Consider the following 24,500-nt stretch of genomic DNA (forward strand, 5'->3'; position numbering starts at 1 on the left):
ACATTGCAGGAAATAATAAAATGCAGAGGGCACTGCACATCCCACAACACCGTTTAACAGTACATAGCAAAGAAGAGTGAGATGATTTAGACAATATGTTCCTCTAAATACATCTGACAATTAACAATTCATATAACCATGAAACCAACACAACAAGGTCCACTTCCTCAATATAGTCACACATTATACACTCACTGGCCACTTTATTAGGTGCACCTGTTCAGTTGCTTGTTAACACAAATAGCTAATCAGCCAATCACATGGCAGCAACTCAATGCATTTAGGCATGTACACGTGGTCAACACAAACTGAGCATCAGAATGGGGAAGAAAAGGGAATTTAAGTGACTTTGAACGTGGCATGGTTGTTGGTGTCAGACGGGCTGGTCTGAGTATTTCAGAAACTGCTAATCTACTGAGATTTTCATGCACAACCGCCGCCGTGCTGCCCAGAGTGCAGTGTTGGGAGCGTGAGGCGTTTGTCTCGGGTGCCGGCGCTTCACGCTGAACGACGGCATATGACGTCATATGCCGGCGCTCAGCAGAGAAGCGCCGGCACCCGAGACAAACGCTTCACGCTCCCATCACAGGAGTTGACGGTAAGTGACCTACAAAAGGGGGTAGGGAGGGAGTGGGTAGATCGTGAGAAGGGGGTGGGTAGGGAGGGAGAGGGTAGATCGTGAGAAGGGGGTGGGTAGGGAGGGAGAGGGTAGATCGTGAGAAGGGGGTGGGTAGGGAGGGAGAGGGTAGATCGTGAGAAGGGGGTGGGTAGGGAGGGAGAGGTTAGATCGTGGCAAAGGGGGTGGGTAGGGAGGGAGAGGGTAGATTGTGACAAGGGGGTGGGTAGGGAGGGAGAGGGTAGATCTTGAGAAGGGGGTTAGGGAGGGAGAGGGTAGATCTTGAGAAGGGGGGTAGGGAGGGAGAGGGTAGATCTTGAGAAGGGGGGTAGGGAGGGAGAGGGTAGATCTTGAGAAGAGGGGTAGGGAGGGAGAGGGTAGATCTTGAGAAGGGGGTAGGAAGGGAGAGAGTAGATCTTGAGAAGGGGGGGTAGGGAGGGAGAGGGTAGATCTTGAGAAGAGGGCATAGGGGGGGAGAGGATAGATCATGAGAAGGAGGGTAGGGAGGGATAGGGGAGATAGTGAGAAAGCGATAGATGGGTTGGGGGTTGGGGGGGCCCTTAACAGATTCTCGCACCGGGGCCCTGAGGTTTCTAGTTACGCCCCTGTACATGTCCTTTGGGTCAATGCAGTGCTGGTGGACTCACAGTGACGGCTTTACACATATACACATATAGTAACCCTCCTTCTAGACCCTTCACAATGACTGTGGTTCACAATATTCACAGTGTCAGATACAGGCTTTCCTTGGTCAGGTGATTATGCTATATGTAACAGCATATAGATTGGAAAATACATGTATTTATACCAAGGTAATTATAGGAACTAAATATTGTCATATGCGTTTGGTAGGTTTCTTTGAAGTCAAGCGACCTTGGCACCTCAGCTGGAGAAATTGAACAGCTGATCAAAAAACATGAAGCTTTTGAGAAAATTCTTGGATCCCAAGAAGAAAAGGTAAGATAGCTACTTTATCATTTGTTCTTCCACTTTTGTCTAACACCTCATTCAGGAGATGATGTTAATGGTTAATGGTTATTAACGCGCTCAGCGTCTTACTGTTTTATTATCGTAATACTTACACCGTTCTACACTTTTGTTTTATCTACTTAGTAATTTGAAGGAAAAGAATGCAAGTATTTTCTTGTTCATGTTGAATGACATGTTTGTTAGGTTTGATGTCTTTCTCCAACAATTTAATCTGAAGGCCTTGTCTTCTGCTTCTTCTAGGTGATTTCCTTGCAACACCAGGCAACAAAGCTTCTGGAGGACAATAAGAAACTTGAGAGTAGACAGATACAATACAAGCTCAATTCAGTCCTAGAGAGAAGGAAGAAAGTTAAAGGTTTAAGCCAAGCCCGGCGGGAAGAGCTTAATACGGCACTTCTGCTGGCTCTCTTCAACCAGAACCTCATGGAGGTAAGGGCAACTTCCAATTATTTGTCATTCCAGTACTAGCAAAATAGCCTCAACAGAAAAATTAGTAAGTAACATCATAGATATATTAAAGGTACCCTTTTATAGTGAGGATTCCAGTTCTTTGCCATGCGTGGCCTCTTCCTTCTTTATGAGGACCTCTTCTCCAAAAGAAATATATAAACTGTAGCAGTGTATTTCAGAAAAGATACCCATGATGCATCCCCCATTATTTATATTTGCTGATTTTAGTAAGATTTACAAAAAAATGGAGATCTGCATATTTCACATCATTCCTTGACAAAGCAGCAGCAGGTGTTTGGGTCGGCGTAGACTCAGCTGAGGTGTACTCTGATTGTGGTGATCTACGACTCATGCTGGAGTCATTATAGTAAACAAACCCCTAATGCATTGAGTTACTAAATCAAATGTTAAGTTCTGCTTATTGTAAATTGAGTATGGCAAATCCTACTGCGTGCAATAGAACCCTGAAGCTTAATGTAGAGATAGTATTACACTTGGGTACAATATACACTAGGATCCTTCAAGCTAAGAGTGGAGCGGGGATTATGCAGCGCTAACAATAATAAATACAGAGTGATATCAACATGAAACTTGAATTTTAAGGAATATGCCACTCTGTTTCTTGATTTAACGCGAATGAAAACATCAGTAATCACCGATAATTGCACGCATTGCTCCTGGTTGTAATAATAGAGTTGTGTCCAATCTCCAGGCACATTACTGGATCAATGAGCGTATGCAGATGTTGGATGACAACACTCACCAAAGCCTGACAGACTTGCAGAGTAAGCTTAAGCTGCTGCAGAAGCACCAGGTGTTTGAGGCAGAGATCCTGGCTCATGAGAAGATCATCCAGGACGTGACTGAGGTGATTAATATTGGCTCTGGGTGGCATGTGGTTAAAAAATAATCAGCTGTTCTTGAAGTAGACCACTCAGCCTTTTCTTATCCTTCGTTTTACTTTTCCAGCAATAGCTGGGTAAGTCCTTGTAGGCTCTGAACCCAATGTGAATGAGCCCTGCTCATTATGAGTTTATGTGGGAAAATAAATTGGAGCCATGTCAGTGGAAACACCTCCTCTCCTTCTGTATTTGAGTCCTAGCACAGGTCCAAATGGACATGTTTGAGGGCTTCTAGTATCTGTTGGGCATTGAGGAAAAGGTTGTGCCTTGGCCCTAGCTTGACTTGGCCAAGTGGCCTACATCTAACTGAGGAGAAAGGAGGTGGGTCCAGGACATAGTCACCTGCTGGATACAGGTAAGTGCACTCTTTACAATCATAGGTAAACAACCAAATAGAATGTGTCGATTGCTTCTTCATTTCATTTACACGTTTATAGCCCATTCTCATGTCTTGTTACGTACCATGCAAATGCAAAAACCAAAATTAAAATTAGGGGCTTATACATTGTGTGTGCTTGTTGTTTACATGTAGAAGGGAAACACACTGCTTTCCCAGAAACACTCTAAGTCAACGGAGATCCGGGAGAAGATTCGCACACTGTTTGACGCATGGGAAAAACTTAAGAAGGCAGTTGCAGCTCGCGGGAAAATGTTAGAGGAAAAAAGAGACTTCTTGGAGTTCCTTCAGAAAGTAGATCAAGTGGAAGCTTGGATCAGAGAGAAGGTGAGTGGATATATCCTCCTATATAGGTAAAATGTGCCCTGCCTTGCAAAGAGCACCCTTATAGCTTGCACACATGGAAAAGTCGTGCTAGCTGGCAAATAAGTTATTGCTAGTAACTGTTCATTAAACATAGCCCACATCAGTAACAGTTAGGATGTGTTCCAATCATGTCAACATCACAGACTTGATATACCAGTAACTTTGGTAGTTTAAAGCATATCCTCTGTCTCTCCTGTCTTTCCTGTCTCTCTGAAAAGTGCAGGAGATAGGCGACGGAGATGTGTGCCAGTTTAAGCCCAATCACCCTTGGCCTATGCTTGCTGCTTGCGCTTCGTTATCCATACCAGTTACTGGTCCACATTACTAGCATATTGTTTAAAAGTTATCTTACCACAAATGAAAGGACTGTCTTGGTGAATGCAAGCAATGGAAATAAAATCAGATTGATATCTGGAGTTTTTGACTTCTGAGACTTTCTTATGTTTAGACATTACATTGTGTTTTGTCCTGTTACATGTACAAAATAAATTAAATATTTTTTTCTGTTTCAGGAAGTAATGATTAATGTTGGAGATTTGGGTGAGGATTATGAGCACTGCCTGCAGCTAACGAGGAAGCTGAATGAGTTTCGGGGAGCTGGATCTGGTGTAAGACCTATTATACGGCCATACTTGCTTGCTTACTGGCCACTTGCATGTATTCTCAGTGATATTGCATTAACACCTTTTTTTTTTTTTTTAGAGGAGACGTTATCTTTCCCAAAGGGTGTACACTTGTTAAGAGAGAGATTATACTGTCCCCCGGCGTCCGTTTTTATAAACATTAGTTTGCTATACAAGAATACTTGTAGCTCAACAAATGTACATGGAGAAGGTCATGCAATGCTAAAGCTGAATTACCATTTACTAGCTCACATACATAATGACATATATATGACAAATGACATGATGTAATGACAATATCAATGATGCATATGTATGACATAGTCAGTACAATGTGGATACCAGGTGTAGCTGCTACAAAAAAAGTGTCAATGACCTACTCAATGTTTGACCCATCTGTAGAGTGATAATGCCTACACGTCATTGTCATTTTCTAAAGCAAATTTGGGGATTCTTGCAGGAAGTGACTGTGGACGATGCCCACATAAAGGCCATCAATGCTTTAGCAATAAAACTCGAGAGGCAAAACCAGGAAGAGGCGAAAACTATAAATCAGCGTCGCCAGCAGCTGAATGAGAAGTAAGCACGCTCTTCTCATCTTCGATTCAAAACAGGTTGGATTTTTCCCTACTTGTCGTTTTTTATAATACTTCATTGTTTGGTTTGTTTGTAGGTGGAACAGTTTTCATGGTGATCTAAACAGATACCGCCGGGCATTAGAGGGAGCCATGGAAATTCACACCTTGATCCGTGAAATTGATGACGTTAATGAGAGAATCAGCGAAAAGGTACAGAGGAAAAATTGAGGATCAAAAAGAAGGGAAAAACTTCACTAAGAACAACAAAACATTTTGGTTTCATACATTTTTTTGGTATACTGAGGCCTGGTTTTAAAAAGAATGCCTCGTAAAATTCGGTTTTAAGTATGGGTTGCAAGGATTGTTGATTTCAACAAATGTCTGACAAGTCTTTCGAACCACTGTAAAATATATCACTAAGTTCAGTACAATGCATTTTCTTACCATATTCATTATTCTGGTTATCTCTTCAGAGTGTGCTCATGCAAGCCTTGGACTATGGGAAGGATGTGGAGAGTGTTGCAAACTTAATCCGGAGACATGAAGAAACCCTACGTGAGATTAATGTTATTCAATCCCAGAAAGAGGTATAAAATTAAGTCATAATTATATATGTGGAAATTTAACATTTGCAATAGGTACCAAACAAGTTGCTTTAATGGTGCACCTAAAATCTGGCTTTTCCACAAAGTCAAGATTGTATGCTAAATTCAGACTCGCTAATAAACGGTCACTAAGCAAATTCTAACTGGTAAAATGTACATACAGATTCAGCCAGTGTTTAACTTAATCACAGTAATGAACTAATAAAAGCCTTACATTGGTTAGTTGGTTATAAAAAAAGCCTAACATTGGTTAGTTGGTTATAAATGTAACGTAAATAAATATATTGTATTTCTAAACAGTAAAAAGAGCAAAATGGTTTTTACCTTTAATAAATGTTGGTTTACTTATGGCTATTAGTGTAGAAGGTTTACGGAATGTGTAAAGATATTAAAAGACTTCAACTGCAAAATATTTTCAAGGCCTCTTTCACCAATAATTAGTTTTTTCTCATTGATATGGATTCACTAACGGTGCCATTACTGGGCTTCAGGCAGTTCCCAACCGTCTCACCTGAACTGCTTGCAACAAATGTATAAGTCATCTATCTTCACAGTCCAGTGGTCCACTTTCTTTCACTTTGATGTGAAAGTTCACCATTTGAGTATTCACTAATTGAGAATAGTTTGTGAGCTTCTTGCCCAGTGGTTCTTAACCTTGTTGGAGCTACTGACCCCCACCAGTTTCATATGCGCATTCACTGAACCCTTCTTAATTTGAAAAATAAAATATGATTTATTCAAATTCAAAACATAGGTATATATTTAGGTATATATTTATACATAGGTATATTTTTATACATAGGTGCACAAAATGAACAAAACCATTAAAGAACAAAACCATTAAGAACAAAGAACAAAACCATTAAAATATTAAAACATGATTTTCACACAAAAACAAAACCATAATAATGAATATTTACTGCAAATCAGTGCGACTTCTGCTGTTGCCTTTCAGAGACCAGTTCAGAAATGCGCGGCTTTACCTTGGCAAGTGCCACTCTCATGTCATTGTCGGGTGTGTGTCTTGACCTCCGCCGAACCCACAAGACTGACTCACCGAACCCCTGGTGTTCGATCGAACCCAGGTTAAGAACCACTGTTCTTGCCTCACCATAAGTTACAATTATACTTACATTTTAAGGGATGCTTTAGCCATCATAAGCACTTTAATGCATGTGTTAGTTGAGAGGTCCCTTTACATTTCTGTTGTGTTCCTTTTGCAAATACATGGGGGATTGTGCATCTATAGGCATTTACTTGTTTCCCCATCCCCTTACTATCGATCAGCTGCAGTGTTGACTGCAAGATCGAACCAATGCACATATGTTAAGAAATGATACACTTCGTGTCTTACCTAGTGGTCCATAAAGCCTCCAGATGTCCACTTCTATCCAGCACTCCTGTCATAGGTGTTCCAGTGCTATAGAAATTGTTATTTAATGTATTCATAATGTCCGCATCAAAGGAAAACATTCCTAACTGTTTAACTTTCGGGTAATGTGTTGTACTGTGCAGGCTATTCATTCACCAAAGAGTTAAAAGTTCCTAAAGACTTCAGCATTTGTTTAGAAAACTTCTTTTTATTCGGATCTGATCCATATTATTCTCGGAAAATGCTGACACCTGCCAAGTGACTTTGGGAACCAAAAGTATTTTTTTCAACATAAATATCTCCATGCAGTCCCTGCATCAGGAAGCCAGCCGTCTGTCCAGAGGAAATTCATCCATGAGCAAATATCTGACCTCGAAGCAAAAAGAGATGGAAGACAACTGGCAAAGGCTCCAGATACAGGCCATGGAAAGGTATGGAGAGCGTGGTGGTCCTTGGCCTGAGGTTCTCCCAAACAGTGTCATTTCTGTGTATGCAGAGTTCATGATTGAATAAACCAGAGACAGAGGGGGCAGCCTGCTTTTAGAGATGGGATGTGGACTACGTCTCCTGCATGCATGGATAATATCAGACATTACAGATGATGTAAAGTACATTACCAGAAGTTGAAATGCGTAGTCCTTGTTTTCAGGGGACAGTCCTCTGGTTGCTTCCCCGTTACTGAGTGTTCCTGGATTTTTTTTTGCCTAAACTCTTAATTCTAAAGGTTAATTACATTTCAAAAGCATATTTTTTCACTTGATGTAATTACTTGTTGCATGCCAAAGATAAAATAATGATATGCTTATTGGCCCCAATGTACTTTATTCAATGTAAACTAATAGAAAATTACTGAAATGTTTTATTTTTTCCAAATCCTTTTGTGGTTGTGTTAGGGGTGAAGACAGTTTTACAGTTCAGACAATCATATATTGTCTAACCCACTCCATTTATCCTTCCTGACCAAAGACTTAATTCCCTGAGAATATTCTGTCTAGCCCTCTGAACAACATGTCTCATTCCTTTGGCAGGAAGGAGAAATTGGATGCCTCTTACCAACTACAAAGGTTCAACTCTGATATCCGAGAGATAATGGACTGGATGCAAAAACTCCAAGCCCTGATGGAAGGAAGTGGCTTGCCAAAAATTCTCGGTGATGTGCAAGCCAGGATTGAAGAGCACCAGGAAAGAAAGGTATATGTTGCTACGACTCAGATGCTTTTGACATGAGTTCCGGAACCAACACTCATGCGCACTCCCTTTAGTAGTATGGTGAATGTAAAAATCCTATCTTTACTTTTAAAGTTTTTATTCTTGAGATCTGCCAATACAACCCCCACAGGATATAAAAACTCTACAGTAGCCGCCTAATGCATGCCTTGCTATAAAGTATTGTTGACCACTCAAAAGTATCCTCTGCTTTTCACCCATTCCAACATCCTAATCTTATCAATACACCCTAGACTTTAACGTCTTTATAGTGCAGCCTGGAATCACCTCACAGGATCGGCTTCCAGAAGCTTGTCTGTTAATGTTATGTATTTCTTAACATCTGCACAAACCTCCTCATAGATGGTTCCACCACAGTCCCTGAGTGTCCTACTTGAGCTTGTCCAAGCGGGTCCTGAAAATCACCATTGTTAATAGAATAGAAAGGAGCTCTGCTGGATAATCCAGGGTTGTTGAATGATTATTCATACTTGTGCCAGAAACTGAACAAAATAGTAGTGACAGAATTCTTCAATTGGATAGCATCTTTAACACCATCTTCTGTCATCATTCTGCTCCAAATAACTAATTTTTAGATAATCTTGAATATACAGTATATAATCTCCAAGAGCAGCCATTATACATTTGTAGCAAGGGGTGTGTTTCTTCAAGGCTATATTTTATTTTACTTACATTGGCTTTTCCTTTTAGGCAGAGATAGAGACCCGGAGTGAACGGTACAATTCTGTGAAGAGCACCGGACAGAATCTTACTAACTCAGGACATTACGCTTCTGATGAAATCTGTCTTTCACTGTCCACACTCGAAGAGGTCTGGTCTGCGCTTGTTAAAACTTGGAGAGAACAGAACGTGAGGTTGTGTCAAGCACGTGATCTGCAGGTGAGCTCAAAAATCATGTGTTCATTTTGTAAGTAAAGCCAATGAAAAACTTTACATATATACAGTAATTAGTACAAAAATATTTGTGTTTTGTGTAAATTTTAATATCTTCGTTAGAAAATCATAGTCAGTACCTTCACTTCTCTACCTGTTTAGATGCTATTTTGTATCACTTTTTGCATCTCCTTTCCCTTCTTCTCTTGCCTCTTTTTTTCTGTCTTCATTCTTCGTCCACATTTCCCTGTGTCTTCTTTCTTCGGCTATCTCTTCATGAATTAAGGCTCCCAGAGCACTTAGACAAAACTCCGGGCTGGACTGAATCCAATCAGCATTGGCAATAACTGAATTTCAGCCCCATATGTCAAGGTGCCATATATATATATATATATATATATATATATATATATATATATATATATATATATATATATATATATATATATATACCACTAGAAGTAAAACATAAATAAATAAAAGATCACTACCACCAAGCCCCAGTCAATATTATAAAAAAATATGTAACATAGGGGTGTATTGGACGTGGCCCTTTTGAACGTTAAAAAATGTGGGGAATGACTGCAAACGTTTTTTTTTCATATAGGTTCCTCTCCTAAACAAAACAATGTATAGTTTGTGTGGGTTCATCAAATGGAAAAGGGCAATCATGGTTTAATAAACATATGGTTTTCTTACCCGGCAGTTTAGAATTCCACCTTCTGCACATAGTTTATATTTGAGCGAGCCAATACATTTCTCCAGATCATTTTGGTTCACCTTGGCCTCTTGCAGGATATCTGCAGTTTGGATAGATGCCAAGACAGCAAAGATTAAACTAATTAATATCACTGGCTGCTAGATGCACAGATGCACAGATGCTAGCTCAGAATATGTGGGCTGTCCTGGTAAAATGATCATGGAGTCCGTGTAAGAGTGTAGTGTGTGTGTGTGTGTGTGTGTGTGTGTGGCTGATTGTGGTGTGTGGAGCTTAAAGTAGTTAGTGGGTAGAGTTTTTCTGAGTTTGGTGTGGTCATTGTGGTTGGATTAACATCTGTTTTGTTAAGTGTGGAATGATCCCCCTTCAAGAAAAACTGCTCCTCATCTGAAAACCCAAAATGAGAATTCAACCCTGTAAAAGACAAATAATTTCAGGACTTGTGATAGAACAAATGGCATAATTTGGTGTTTGTTGTGCTGATACTGAAACACACCATCTTCAGGTATACAAATGTTATTGTCCCTAAACTCAAGTGAAAGATTTATTATGGGCAGGGTTTACCTTGGTAAACAATCAGACTTGATTTGGGCCAGCCGTGCCCAAAATAAATCTAAGGTCGGCCCTTGTCTTCAGATTGAAGTGGTTGGCACAGTAGGTTCCGAAGTCCCATCATACCATGTTCAAACACATTCCTGAACACCAGAGCTTGCACAACCACAATCCAAGGTACCTGTGGCTCTAAAATGTCCTAAATTTCCTTAGTGACCCCCCAGCCAAGTTGCAGCATCTGGCTAAATCATTAGAAAAAGGGTAAACCGTATGGGGCTCCGTGCAGTTAGTGATTTTCTGACAGGGTGCATACCAGCACTACACACAATAAAAGGATGATTTCGGGGTAGTAATGCTGCAGGACCATTCCCTCTTTGGAAGTGATGGATACACTCACTGTATTTTAGAAGCATACAACGCGGTGAGGGAAGCTGTTTACTGTTGGAATAATAGATAATAATAGTAATAACTATATATATATAGCTACTTGTGTTTTCAAGGTATCATTTTTTTTCTTTGAATTTTGACATTTTGAACTTAAATATAACAGTTTCATTGTTAGATAAACACTTCTTAAAACAATTTGCATTTTTATTTAAGACATTTTTTAGCATTTTGGACCACATTGAAAGCTGGCTCAACAGTAAAGAGGCTTTCTTGGCCAACGAGGATCTAGGGGTAAGTTTTGCTATGTTTTCTGTTGGCATGACACCTAGATGGTATGGTATTGTTTAGATTTTTTACATTAGATTTGATTAATAGAGCATCAGTGGACTCTATGGTGCTAATACAATAGGAGAAAATCCAAAATTAACATTGATATTTGACAATATACAATACGAACACGAGCCAGGCCGAGTTCACTGCCAGCCGTATAAGTTAATTACTAGACAGGTATAAACTGTAGCACTTTTTTACACCACTAATAGACCACTTTTAAGATCACCCACTGTTTTATATTCCCGGTGTTTAGCAACATAGATTTCTAGTTAGAGTATGCACATACTATGATAGGTATTCACAGTAGAGATGTTAATAATAATCTTCATATTTTATGCTATTTTATGAACCTCTTAATATCATTTTCAACCATCCAATGCTTCCCCATTCTTATTGTTTATTCAGCAAAAACACAATTGATGCCCATTGTTCCATTCTTGTAGGATTCTTTAGCCAGTGTTGAAAGCCTCCAGCACAAGCATGAGAAGTTTCAGAAAGCTCTTGATGCACAGATGGATAAAATCGATGAGATGGAATCATTTGCCAAAGAACTGCGTCAGAATCATCACTATGACTCTGAAAATATTGGTTCCAAGTGTCACACCGTGCTGGAGAGGTAACCTCTAATGGCAGTTATCAGTGTAGGACAAGCGAGTTCTAGTTGTGTGAGGTTGTCACAGGAGACATGTCTAATGTTAACATTGCTCATCAGTGTTTCAAAATAATGTTGTTTGGGGATTACAGCCATGGTTCATAACACCATAATCCTGAAAGATGCTGCTAAAATTCTATATCTAGTTCTAACCCAGACTGTAGTTTCTGAAAGTGCCTCTGACACCTGGCCAACAACTATTTCATCTTGCTATTTCAATTTAACTGATATTACATATCTTCCTTATCCTTTCTGATGCCAAGTAATGTGCAAAAGTGAATTCGCTGTGAAAATGATCATTTAATTTTATACACTTTTGCCACCAGTTTAGTTATAGGTCTGAAGTTGCTTGTGAACGGCAGTGGCAGAAAACATCAGAAAGTTGCGATCGGTAGATGTAAACAGCCTGTTGTTTTTTGGGGTTTTATTTGTTGATTTCACTTGTATGTGATGTTTTTTCTACTCCGTAAAGAAGCTTCTTGATTTTATCTTCACATCAGGAAAAAGAAGCTTTTACAGACGGCTGAAAACCGTAAGAGGAAGCTGGAGGAGTCCCGACAGCTACAGAAATTCCTCAGGAGCTCGTATGAGGTTTGTATCAACTTAAGAAATACCGTAATGTAAAAAAATAATACAATGTCTGTATTACTGTGAAAATGATTTTGTATGTGCAGTCACGCAGGGCGTAGGCGAAGAGTCATCCATCATGCACCCATAGTTTAGGTTGTAAGAAGTGATTTAAATTGTCCCAATTCATCTATATAATCTAAATATCTGTATATCTATAAAGGAAAAAGTTAGAAAGCACATATTGACACACGAGGCATAGGTCTGGGTAAGACTATTGCTTGCAGTGTCTTTGATAATTAAGTTTTCTGTGTGAAAGGACCAACTTTAAAGACTCCAAGGACCTTTTTCTTACTTTGTGCTGTTTGCTAGAGAGAGAGAGAGAAATAAGAAACATTCAGCCTATCTAGTCTGCCCATTTTTCCTGATGTGTAGACTGAGATCCTAATCCCTCTTTGGTCTTGTCTTAGATTTGGGTTAGCCATAAACCTTGTGCCATGCATGTTTTAATTCTATTTCCTTTAATTATAACCTGGCCACTCATAGTTGGGAATGTTTTGTTGCCATAACACCAGTCAAAACTCTTGTAAAGTTGGTTTCTCCGTATACACATTTTTGAGTGAATATTAAAGTATTTTATTTTACATGTTTCTAGAACTCAAGTGATCTTAAATTTATGCGGAAAAACACCTTCGGAAATTAAATCCGTAGGATATTTGCAGCCATTCCTGTTAAGATGAAACGAGCAGCCTCAAAGTTTAATACACACTGTTGAGGGTTTGTGTTTCTAGCAAGGCGCCCTCCCTCCTTTTAAACATTAATCTTGCCTGTAATGAGGTGCTCAATCTCAAGGATCATTGCAACCGCAGAATTTGCAGTATGCGAAAATACCATGACCCCAGAGGTGCACATATAATGCTTTCCTGTTCTCTTTTAAAGGTTGGTTCTTGGATGCTAGAGAGAAACAGCATTGCTCTAGACGACAGCTGGCGAGACCCCAGCAACCTGCAGACCAAGTTACAGAAGCATCAGACTTTCGAAGCAGAGATTAAAGCAAATCGGAACCGTCTGGACAGTATTAAGGGTGTAAGGAGACATGGAATAAATACATAAATAATAGAATTACAGAAGATGAATACTAAACATAACTAAGATGTCCCCTAAGGGCTGTCCGCATGCTTTGCTGTAGGAGGACCTACTCGCTTTGTACCTTCTTATATTATATGGTGTTATCTTGCAATTTATGACAGATATTTGCAGTATTTATATTTATTTTATTGCATCCAGTGCCAGTTTTTCATAGGTGGGGAGTGATGAGGTGTGTGAAAATGCCGCTCTCACACCCTGGAGATTTTGAGCCGTGACCTAGAGTCTCCTGGGTGAAACACAGAGTTCCCAGTTATCCAGCCTTGATTCAATCTATTTATCCTGATATGATTGCCTCTAAGAAACAGCCACTTTAGAGCTTAAAAAAGGTAGCAATACTTGACACAACTGCATAAGGCCTAAACTTTTCGTTGTATTTTACGGTGCGGACATCACTGAAATGTACAGTAATGTCCTTTCCTTAGACATATATCAAAGGCAGAAATACCAGGTAGTAGAAGAAGAGTAAGGGGGTGGCTTCTCCCTTTACCACCCTGCTTATAGGGTCCTGGTGTGGAGAAAACTGAAAGAGGTGCCAGGTACTTAGAACTAACTACTGAACCAATGATTTCTACCAGAGCAAAACCCCATCAAAGTAAAGACTTATTTTAAAATAGCAGGGACCACAGTCCAGTATAAGAGAGACTTATCTTTGTCTTAAAGTTATATACCTTTACTCCACAGGACGGGGAAGATATGTTGGAGTCTGATCATTATGCCTCTGACATCATCCGCATGAGACTTAAAGAAATGGAAGAGCTGTGGGAGGAACTTCTTGAGAAGTGCAAGGAAAAGGCAACTAAACTGCATGATGCTTACAAGGCAAGTCCTAGATTAAGAACCTGCTGGTGGAAAAAACTGGGGCATGTTTGGGAAAATAATTAGTTTAAGGCCAAAATATTCCAGAAATACTCACGTTACCAGAAAGATAGTTGTAGTTGTCTTTTGTGCGTGTCTGTCTTATGTCACACTCAAGCAAATGCCAGATCTGTAATCCTTAAAACTGCCAAGGTATGATGCAGAGGCACAGTATTTGGAAATGTAATTCTAGTAAAAAAAAACAAAAAACAATCATTTAATTATTTATTATTATTTATTAATTATTTATTCAGGCGCTTCAGTTCCAGAAGAACCTGGAAGATATTGAGAAATGGTTGGATCAAGTGGAGGCCAGACTAGACACAGTGGATAAGGGAAAAGATGCCATGACACTAGAAAAACTCGGAGAATTGGAAGAGGACATCTCCAGCTATGGGGAGAGACTGCAGGTTCTAATGGATAAGGCTGGTGCATTTCGGCAAGAGGGACACTTTTTGGCTGATGAGATAGAAGACAGGGTTAGGATTATAATACATAGGTATGTGTCAATATATATGTTTTCATGGGGATGAGGAATACATCAATTTTTTACTTTTTTCTTAGATCGTTTTTTAAAGGCTACTTAAATGCCTCTTTCTTGAGGCAGTCACTGATGAGGAAACCCCCTGATGATGTCATAGTGGCATTGCTGGAGGAGTCCTATTAAGTTTGTTTATTAATTTTCAAAGTTATTGGGTAAATAATGACTGTATAATTTTGTGAGTCCTTTTCTCTTTTTTTATGACCCTGGCCACTGACCACACAGTGGTCTTTTGGAGGACCCGATTCTATCACCACTAGATAGCAAAACTAGGAAATCAGTATTGTTTTAGAAACTCTTTAGTGTTTGAAGTTGTTTGTTTCCCTACAGAAGTATTATCATACTATCATGTTATACATTTATTCTGCAAGATCCTTTTTCTAAATCCCTCTTGTTATCACATTCAGGTACAGAAGCCTTAATGAGCCATTACAGGAGTGCAGGGCTGTTCTAGAAGCCTGGAAGTTGCTGGATCAGTTTTTCAGGGATATCGATGACGAACTTGCATGGATACAAGAGAAGCAGCCCCTAGCTTCATCTAAAGAACATGGCCAGTCGTTGACCACTGTGCAAGCTTTGCTAGAAAAACATCAGGTAAGCATGAATGTGCCAGAGCGAGCTGCTAGAAACACCGCCGTGGCTTGTGCAAAAGATTTCCTGCTGCTATTGAAATTCTGTGATCTCTGATTTGGACAGAATTTAGAGAACGAGATTAGCAACCGAGAAGCTTTGACTAAAGCTGTGATGGCTACAGGGCGCAAACTTGTGAGGGGCAACCATTTTGCAAGTCGTGAGATTGAAGATCGCTTGCAGCAGCTGGAAGTGGCTGCTGAATTCTTGAAAGCAGAAGCTGATCGGAGAGGGAAGAGACTCACGCAAGCTTATGAGGCTCATCAGTACCTTACAGAGGTGATGTCCCAGAACTTATGACATTTTCAAGAGTTTTACCTCTTAATAATAATAATGAATATATATGATGGCAGATAAGTATTTTGTTCCTTCTTATATTTTTTTTTTGTCCTTATCTGCCATCGTTATTCTATGTTTTTATGTAATATGCACACACTGTCTAAATGTTCTAAAGAAAAAAAACATTTTCTGTAACCAAAGTGTGTTTTTTTAGTTTTCGATAAATGACTAAAGTCTTGTGTATATTGTACCTGTTTTCACCTTAGCTCTTGGAGGCCGAAGCATGGATGGCTGATAGAGGGTTTGTAATAAAGTCAAACGATACTGGAAAGAACGTAGAGTCTACCCAAATTCTGCTTCGAAAGTTGGATACCACCATCCGAGACCTTGAGGGCTTTCAGCCAAGAATAAATAAACTTAAGGATACAGGAAAAACCCTGCAGAACGACAGCGACAATTCAGAGAGGTAACTTTTACATAGGCCTCTGGTCAACGAAAGTGGCATGGAATACAATACCAGGAATCAAAGCACTTACAGAAGCACTGGTTTATATCAATGCATTGTTTTTTTTATAAAGATGCATAAAGAAGGAGTTCTGTAATCTGTTTAGTTTATAAATCTGCTTTTGTTTATAAATAGGTTAATTTATATGCTGGGTTTTTCTATGCAGTGTTAATTTAAGTATTAATATAAGTATATGTGCCTCATATTTATATTTGTATTTTCTTTATATTAACTTATTAATTGACAATATTGATACTTGCACATGAAATAATTGGCCTTAGCTAGTCCATCACTGTGGACTAGGCCGAAGATACCATTCACATGCCATTAACTCTTTAGTTCCTGAAAGTTAAATAAAAGGCTTGGGCATTATCTGGAGGAAGGTGGAGGATAGGGTAGAGCGTAATAAAATGATTGTATCCTTTCCCAGATGGCTCTCCTAAAGTGCCTAGAAGGGGACGCGTACTTGATAGTCCTTATAATGTCTTACACTCTTGTTTTTTCATTAGACTTTATGCCATACTCATCACCCATTAGCTGGAGCTCTGTAAGTTGTTTTTTCTAGCTGTATCATGTAATAGACTTTGCTGGCCACATATTCTCTTTTTTTCTGGGAGAACATTTCAATTCCTGTAGAGAGTTAACAAAAAATGTTCTTCCCTTGTAGCTCAACAGTAATCCCGAAGCTCCAGTCTGTAGTGGAGGAATACCACCGTCTCCTAGACCAAGCTGAGACCCGGCGGGTTCTACTCTTAGAGCAGCATCAGCTTTTCCAGTTTCACAAGGAAGCTGATCTGGTCGAGACATGGCTAAACCTCAAAATGACTGCAGCTGAATCACGGGACTTTGGTCAAGATCTAGAAGACATCAAGGTAACCAACGCAGAGTTATTGTTTAAAAACATGTGACTGGTCTGTGCAAAACACATCCAAGAATAGTGGGTAAACATTTGCATTTGTAGGATGGTATGCAATAAGGAAAATGGATATAAATGTATTGGCTTGAGAGAAATTAATTCTTTAGTTGAGGCTAAATTATAAACCTATTACCTTGAAAGGAGCCCTGTCTTCACTGCAGCTCACTCACTTTACATCGTGTATGTTATTTCACCCCATAGGGCGCCACAGTTACCAGGAGTGCCCATCTTAGTGCCCCCCCTGGCAAAAGTTTTCTCCAAGTTTTCTCCAAGTTTTATTCCATATGCTGTTAAAGTTCAGTTTGGTCATGCATTATTTATTTATTTCTAATTGAGTATTTATTTTTGTTTGCTTTTTTTCAAGGTGTTAGAAAAACAATTTGAAAATTTTGTGAAGGAAATGGAGACGCTAGGTCGGGGCAAGGTGGTCAGTTTAAATGAGCTGGCCACCAGTCTCTTGAACGAGTCGCATAGGCTGGGCAAAGCAATCCAGACAAGAACCGAGGATGTTAACAAGACATGGGGAGCACTTTGTCACGCCACTGAAACCAGAGCCAAGGTGCGTTCCGAATCAGTGCTGGGCTAGTGGCAAAATGGTTTGCAATGAGATCCTTGTATGGTTCTTTGTCTTTTGGAACTGATACATAAGATCTACTTGATATAAATAGGTGAAAAATAGTTTTATGATTTCAAGAAAACAATTCATGATGTGCATTGCTGAAAATGTGTTAAGTAGCATCCAAATAAGAAACTTAATGTAATATTGTAGCCAGTGCTGGAATATCTATGGGGAAAGTGGGGCAACTGTCCCCGGCGCTGCGCGGTGAAGGGCAGGCTTGGCTGTGCGCCTCCAGATGTGGATGTGTAACTCATATTTCATTTGGTGACTTTTGTGCAAAATGTATAAATTTATTGATCCCTGAAAAAAAAGCTGAACATGCTCTTTATGTATAAAATTTGGTATGCGTAAAATGTGTTTGTTTTTAGATTTGGATTGTTGCGAATCAGCCTCAAATTGTTGACAGCATGAAAATGACCCCTCGGTATCCTATTATCAGTATTAGTTTAGGTTGAGCCTAAAGAACTCAAGTATTAGGAGAGGCCCAAATGTAATTACAGTACTGAGCAAAATTCATTTTCCTGGGATACGCCAACAACCTACAATTGCCTGGGGAAATAGAGATTTAAGGTTAAGAAGAACAGGGATATTTTCAATGCAGACCAGAGATGATTTTGCGTGGAAATCGCACTGCAAACAATTAAGGGATGGGGATTTCTAATTCACACGTTTACTAAATCTGATTCAATTAAATGCTTGATATAGCAAAGATTTAAGCTACAATCCAAGCCGTAACTAGGTCTTTTGGCATTGGAGCAGGTTCATCAGAGGTCTTGCCCTATGATTATGCCCTCAGTTCAACAATAAATGCTACCTTTCCAGAAGCCTGTGCAGCTTAGTGTGTAGGGGGAAGCAAGATGGAGGATACCATAGGATTATGTTGGCTGTATCCAAAGAAGAATTGAGGCATGGCACAGCAATAAAATAGAATTTGCAAAAATAAAGTGTCTGAGATTAAAGCCCATTAATATTGGAAGAATATATAATTATGGGTACTTTTAAATGCAGTATTCTACAATAATATATTTTTTTTTTGCATTTTGTCCCTTTACATCCATTAGATTTTAGCTACCGCTCACCAAGTTCATCAGTTTGACCATGACGTTGATGAACTGCAGAGTTGGATGCAGGAAAAAGAAGTAGCTGTTGATACAGATGACTATGGCTATGATCTTCCAGGACTGCAGACCCTACTTAGCCAGCATGAAGGTTTTGAAGTGAGTGGACGCTCTTTCAACCAAAATGATAATGCGCAAACAAACAAAATGCATAACATCAGCTGAAACTGTGCTGCTTTTTTAAACCAACTGATTTTACCAGTTAATAAACTGAGTAAGCTTTGCATGTTACGAACTCTAGGGTGATGTGACCATAACTTTTAATTATCTGTCAGCTTGTCTGTGGTTAGTATTAGACAGCACTCTGAGCCTTATATTAAGCAGGATTCCCTCTGACTCCCCTTCTTCTATTCATTTTGAAAGCGGGATCTTGCAGCCATTAAGAAGGAGGTGGAGAGGATCATAGAGATGGGACATTACATCGTCGAGCTTCACCCCCCAGTCCAAAGGAATGTAGCAGAGAGACTGGAAGAAGTGACCCAGTACTGGGGGAGTCTGTACAGGATGTCCCAGGGCAGGAAAGAGAAGCTTTGCCAAGCAGAGCAAGTCCACAAATATTTTGGTGATTGCAGGGAGCTAATGTGAGTATTCTGATGTAAAGTATAATGACATCTTAATGGTAGATGGCCCTTCTTTCTCTTTGACTTGAAAAGTCATCACTTAACTTGACAAGGATCACGTGGTGAACACGGTTAAAGACTTCTCTCTCGCAAGATACAGACTGAAGGGGTCTGTGATAAAACCCGGCTGTTATTTTGGGGTACAGACTGTTGTACTTCAGATAAGATGATTATGGTGCAATGAATTTATTTGTTTCTAAATTCAAGGTAGAGTCTTTTTTTTTTTTAGCTTGATGGATTTCGTTTCTGGTCTCCTCCAGTGGATGATTCCCTAGAGGGTTACTGACCCATATGACATTCACCTTAAAACAGATTCTATATGTCAGTTGTTTTTTTTTTTTGCAGACCCCTTCGGTCTGTTTTTCACCCACCAGAACAAGAATCTTCATGATCTATCATAGCTTTCTCCCCTGCTTCCGGATTACTTAGCTAGTGTATACAAATCTCCCATCTATTGATAATACATTTCTGCTCCTATTGTTATATACATACCATGCTTTCTCTATCCTTTTTTAGTGACTTATTTTTATTACTATTTCAATCTCCCTGTCGCTTTTCTAAAAGTCCATCAAAACTCTCCTAATAAACTCCTAATGCAGACCTGCTTTATGTCAGGTATTACCTGTGCCCCATTCACATGGGATGCAGTCTTCTCTTAAAGTGAATGCATCCGCCTATTTGTATATACCCACACCTCCTGGCTCGACTGAGGTTGAGTTTTGGGGTATCTTGGTGTAACTCTGCAGTAGTTGAGTATTACTCAGTCAGGATTTAGTTACCAAGGAAATGCACAGCATTTGGGTACCACAAAATCGCATGTCACGGACAACTCTCTAAATACCCATAACAGTATATTCGTGCCTGTTTAACAAGTCAGTCTGTGAGTTCTTTTGGTGGTTTCCTTGTGTACCAGCAAAGGTTATTACAAAACGTTTTAAGGAGTAGTACACACTAATTTGACAAAAAGAAGTGTAATAGACATTGATGAAATTTTTGAAACTATAAAAATAACACCTTCACTGTACTATAAAATTGTCTTTTGCAAGAAATGTAAAGTTGTACATTTTATCCGCACACCTTGACTCTTGAATCTCATATTTTGCTGCACCAGAGCTTGGGCAAAAGAGATGCACGCACTGGTGGTATCAGAGGAGCTGGCATACGATGTTGCTGGAGCTGAATTGTTGATCAAACGGCATGCAGAATACAAGAGAGAGATTGATAAACACTGGACGAAATACGAGGAACTAACAAACACCGGAAAAACATTGATGAACCAGGGGCACTTTATGTCTGTAGAGGTAGGTGAATCACAGACAGAAAAAGGCTTATGATCCAAATAATACCAGTTCAACTTAATATCTGAAGACTTTTATAAAAAGAAATTAGACTTTTTAGCAGAAATTTGTTGCATTGAAAAATAGACTAGGCTGGAGAGAAATCACCAATATCACCAAATACAGATAATAGCCTCAGCTATAGTAGGAGGTTACAGGCGATAGGAATGGCAGAGGCAGACAAAATATCGCAAAAATTGTACTGTTTGGACCAAATAAGAAATAAGCTCCAAATGTAGTGGTTTTTGATATTTTTTTACATCTAGTAAATGTGTTCTAAACATCTCCAGATAGCAGAAAAAGTCTATGAAATGTCTAAACTGATGAACGATATGTCTGAGAGCTGGAAGAAACGGAAGGAAATCTATGAAGAGAACTTGGAGATCCAGCTGCTACGGAGAGATATTGAAGTGGCTGATGGGTGGCTTAGCACTCGGGAACCATATCTTCTAGATCCAAACTATGGGGTGAGTTGCTACACAATAAAGGGGTTTGTTCACATGCTTTAAAGTGTTAGCCATTGTACTGGATACTTTAAAACTTGATCAACTTGGGCGTAACCCAAATGAGAACTCATCTGAACCTGAAATTAGTAGAAGAACACAACACTGACAACGTGGTTCTCCCAATTTCAAAAAACTTGAGGCAGGTGTCATTGAATTTTGCATTGACCCAGAAAGCAAAGTCTAATGGCCCCACTAATGTAAGTCTAGTGGCTATAAAGTCGGTTTCAAAATAAATATTAATAAACTCCACATGCTGAGTTAATTCGTTTGAGCTGAAGCCCAGTCTTTGTCTTGTAGAACTCTTTGTCAAACGTTGAAGAGCTTCTGAAGGTGCAGGAAGATTTTGAGAAGATGTTGGCTGCTCAAGAAGAAAAGTTTGCTCTGCTGAGGAGGAAAACCAAAGTAAATATGGATTTAATATGTGATGATAAATGATATCACCATTTTTCCTACAAAGATTATTAAATGTGAACCTATACACTACTATACCACACCTGACTTAAGCACCTAATCAAATGTTACCGCAATAGGTACATTTCTGGCCCTTTTTTTTTTTTTTTTTTTTTTTACTTTTAGTGGGTTTCAAGAAGTTTTTCAAGACAAATGTTGATCTAAATATAATGTAAATTCAAAAATCACACAGTTTATATATCAATTAATAAATGTGTTCATTTTTATGATGTTAAGGTATCACAGCAACTTAAATAAAATAGCTTCAATGTTATTTCTGTTTTTGGAGGATTACATGTATTTCTTCTATGCAATTGCAGACAGAACAAAATTTACTTAGACAACTCGACACAGAAGAAAAGGAACAAAAGAAACCAGAAATCTTCATGAAGTTGCCTTCACTTAGGAGGAAACCTTCCGACAGAAAACCATTCGCTCCAAGGCTGCCAGAGCGGAGTAGTGTAAAGGTCTCCAACCCCTCTATGAAATCTTCTGCAGAAAGTCTAAATGCCACCAAAGAGAAGGCAAAAGAGACTGCTTTTGGTTGGCAGGAAGGTATAGACACCAAAGCACATGCAGAACAAAATCAAGATCAGACTCTTAGCAACCCAACGCTAATGGGTCAGCAGTTTGCTTTCTTAGAGTCCAGTTCTTCTTTACCGCTGTCATCAGAGGTCACTTGTCAGCAGTCCACTGTCACCAAAGGAGATGCCTTCCAGAGCCACAAGCTATCAGTTCAAGAGAAGCTTGATATTAAAACATCATTGATAACTACGCCAGAGATCAAATTCCCTCCTCTAACTCCACTTAAATTCCGTTCAACAATTGACTCTACACAGAAGCCAGTTATTTCCACAGATACCACTGAGGTGACAGATAAAGGTGTCTCGGTAAGGACACCCCATGCATTTTTTTAATGTTCTTTTTACAAAGCACTAGAGCTTTCATGTAGTATAATAATAACTGTTCAAATAATATGGAACAGACTGACATGCCTTACACCAACCAAATAATGGATTTCTGCCTAATCCTGCAAAGAAACATTACCCTAGCAACAGGTTATGACTAACATAACATTGTAAATTAGCAATGCCTTATTGCTAACACGATTTACTTTATAGGGCTTCACGTCTCAGCCTTTACTGAAGATTCATGTGAATTCACAAGAAGCGTCACCATATGTGCCAGTTACAACCACAGCATCTCCCGTAGAACAGAACGGAAGTATATTGGTTAGTATCAATTGCATGTCACTAAGTATCAATAATTAACTATATCTAATATTATCTACAACTTTGTACTTTATATCTTGCATGAGGGAGAGTAATGCTTTACAGCAAAATATCAGCAACTTTGGCATGAGATGTGTGATATAGAAAAAATTAAGATGTTTGCAAAGAATATTTTTGGTACAATTTGCAAAGACCTTGAAAGAAATTGCAAAAAATCTGTAATTCATTGTAGAAAGATGAGTTATTCCAGTTTAATAAAAGAGCTTGAACCACAGATAACAAATGCAAGCTTTGTACTTACTTCATAGGACATCATTTCGCAACCTTTGCTTAGAATTCATGTGAGTTGTCCAGATGTGCCGGCCATTGCTGCGGAGACCACTGAGCAGAAGTGGAGCAGGGATCTGGTAAGTGAGTTTCATGCGCGGGACGTGTATCAATAAATATGGCGTTTCAGAAATGCAATGATGTCTCCAGGAAAAAGGGAAAGAAACTGGCTTTGTAGTTCTTTGTGGTCATGGTGTGATCATGTGAAACTGTAGGTCGTTTTTAGTTGTAGGATGATCCTGCTCGCATTGGTACACCAGCTGTAGCCAGTAATTCCTAAAAATGTTCCAATGTTCTGAAAACACTTGTGGGTTTTATGAGATTTTTCTGAATAAAGGACTCTGAGATTTTGTTCCTTTGAAGTTCCAAGAACATTTAAACATTGTTAGAAATTAATGTAATTTAGTGTAGACACCACACATTACAAAGCATAGATGAGATATCAAAATGTTATGTGAGGGTTTGTGTTTACTTTACAGGACATTACTTCACAACCTTCATTCAGAACTCATGTGAGTTCTCCAGATGTGTCAGCCCCTCAGGAGCCGGACACCAGCGTTCTGGTAAGTGAAGTCCACACGGAACTTTGCATACGTATGCAGCTTATTCATAATATGAAGTATGCAGAAAAGTTAGTATTTAAATTCCCTCACTTTATTTTGAACATTAAGGGTCAATCACAGTGAGCTTCTTCTGCAAGAAGGTCTTCTTTGGCCAGTATAATGTATAGTGTAATCAACAAGATTACCTCATTGAACTATATATTATCCTGGCCCTGCTCAGCCCTTCTTGCAGAAAATCTTACCTTAATGATACATAATGATAATGAAGCCAGTGAGAAGAAACTACAGCTTTCCAACACCCAGCACCCACTTTAATGAGTAAATCCTGTAGTTTTGTTACAGTTTAAGAATTTCCACAATGCCATCTGTTAATGGGTACAGTATAGAGAGGCTGAAGGGCACCTTTGGAAGCTTGCAGATGGCATTGTGTCACACACCTGGACTTTATTGCAACGAGTGGCCTTCAATATAGGACCTAATCCTTACTTTGTGTTGTTGTGTTGTGAGGGAACGCTGCATATTTTGTTATAAGTTAATGCACCGTTTTGAAGCGTATGTATGGGACTGACATGGGCATCTGCTGTACATACACGACCTCATGGCTTGCAGGTAAGACCCAGGATACCGACTCAATATCTGTAATTA

General features: G+C 39.2%; 1 protein-coding gene and 1 long non-coding RNA gene across 2 annotated transcripts in view; both read left to right on the forward strand.

Moving 5' to 3' along the window:
* Window positions 1-24,500, forward strand: part of SPTBN5 (spectrin beta, non-erythrocytic 5) — an 88,740-nt gene that overhangs the window by 59,618 nt on the left and 4,622 nt on the right. Inside the window, exons 35-65 of the mRNA XM_053474453.1 lie at window positions 1,469-1,573; window positions 1,847-2,035; window positions 2,769-2,924; window positions 3,491-3,682; window positions 4,234-4,329; window positions 4,805-4,923; window positions 5,018-5,132; window positions 5,396-5,509; window positions 7,209-7,330; window positions 7,928-8,090; window positions 8,817-9,005; window positions 10,870-10,947; window positions 11,433-11,605; window positions 12,142-12,232; window positions 13,148-13,294; window positions 14,039-14,176; window positions 14,467-14,711; window positions 15,161-15,347; window positions 15,450-15,662; window positions 15,929-16,128; window positions 16,835-17,039; window positions 17,448-17,642; window positions 18,764-18,919; window positions 19,184-19,401; window positions 20,552-20,741; window positions 21,068-21,244; window positions 21,581-21,685; window positions 22,054-22,623; window positions 22,855-22,965; window positions 23,274-23,372; window positions 23,772-23,855. Of these exons, the coding sequence (XP_053330428.1) occupies window positions 1,469-1,573; window positions 1,847-2,035; window positions 2,769-2,924; window positions 3,491-3,682; window positions 4,234-4,329; window positions 4,805-4,923; window positions 5,018-5,132; window positions 5,396-5,509; window positions 7,209-7,330; window positions 7,928-8,090; window positions 8,817-9,005; window positions 10,870-10,947; window positions 11,433-11,605; window positions 12,142-12,232; window positions 13,148-13,294; window positions 14,039-14,176; window positions 14,467-14,711; window positions 15,161-15,347; window positions 15,450-15,662; window positions 15,929-16,128; window positions 16,835-17,039; window positions 17,448-17,642; window positions 18,764-18,919; window positions 19,184-19,401; window positions 20,552-20,741; window positions 21,068-21,244; window positions 21,581-21,685; window positions 22,054-22,623; window positions 22,855-22,965; window positions 23,274-23,372; window positions 23,772-23,855 (5,142 nt within the window). The remainder of the gene's footprint in view (window positions 1-1,468; window positions 1,574-1,846; window positions 2,036-2,768; window positions 2,925-3,490; window positions 3,683-4,233; window positions 4,330-4,804; window positions 4,924-5,017; window positions 5,133-5,395; window positions 5,510-7,208; window positions 7,331-7,927; window positions 8,091-8,816; window positions 9,006-10,869; window positions 10,948-11,432; window positions 11,606-12,141; window positions 12,233-13,147; window positions 13,295-14,038; window positions 14,177-14,466; window positions 14,712-15,160; window positions 15,348-15,449; window positions 15,663-15,928; window positions 16,129-16,834; window positions 17,040-17,447; window positions 17,643-18,763; window positions 18,920-19,183; window positions 19,402-20,551; window positions 20,742-21,067; window positions 21,245-21,580; window positions 21,686-22,053; window positions 22,624-22,854; window positions 22,966-23,273; window positions 23,373-23,771; window positions 23,856-24,500) is intronic.
* On the forward strand, window positions 6,199-6,367 carry LOC128504575 (uncharacterized). Its single transcript, XR_008355472.1, has 2 exons — window positions 6,199-6,281; window positions 6,312-6,367. It is a non-coding gene; the product is annotated as an uncharacterized LOC128504575 (long non-coding RNA).

The sequence above is a fragment of the Spea bombifrons genome, chromosome 9, assembly GCF_027358695.1.
Source record: "Spea bombifrons isolate aSpeBom1 chromosome 9, aSpeBom1.2.pri, whole genome shotgun sequence".
Lineage (NCBI taxonomy): Eukaryota > Metazoa > Chordata > Amphibia > Anura > Pelobatidae > Spea > Spea bombifrons.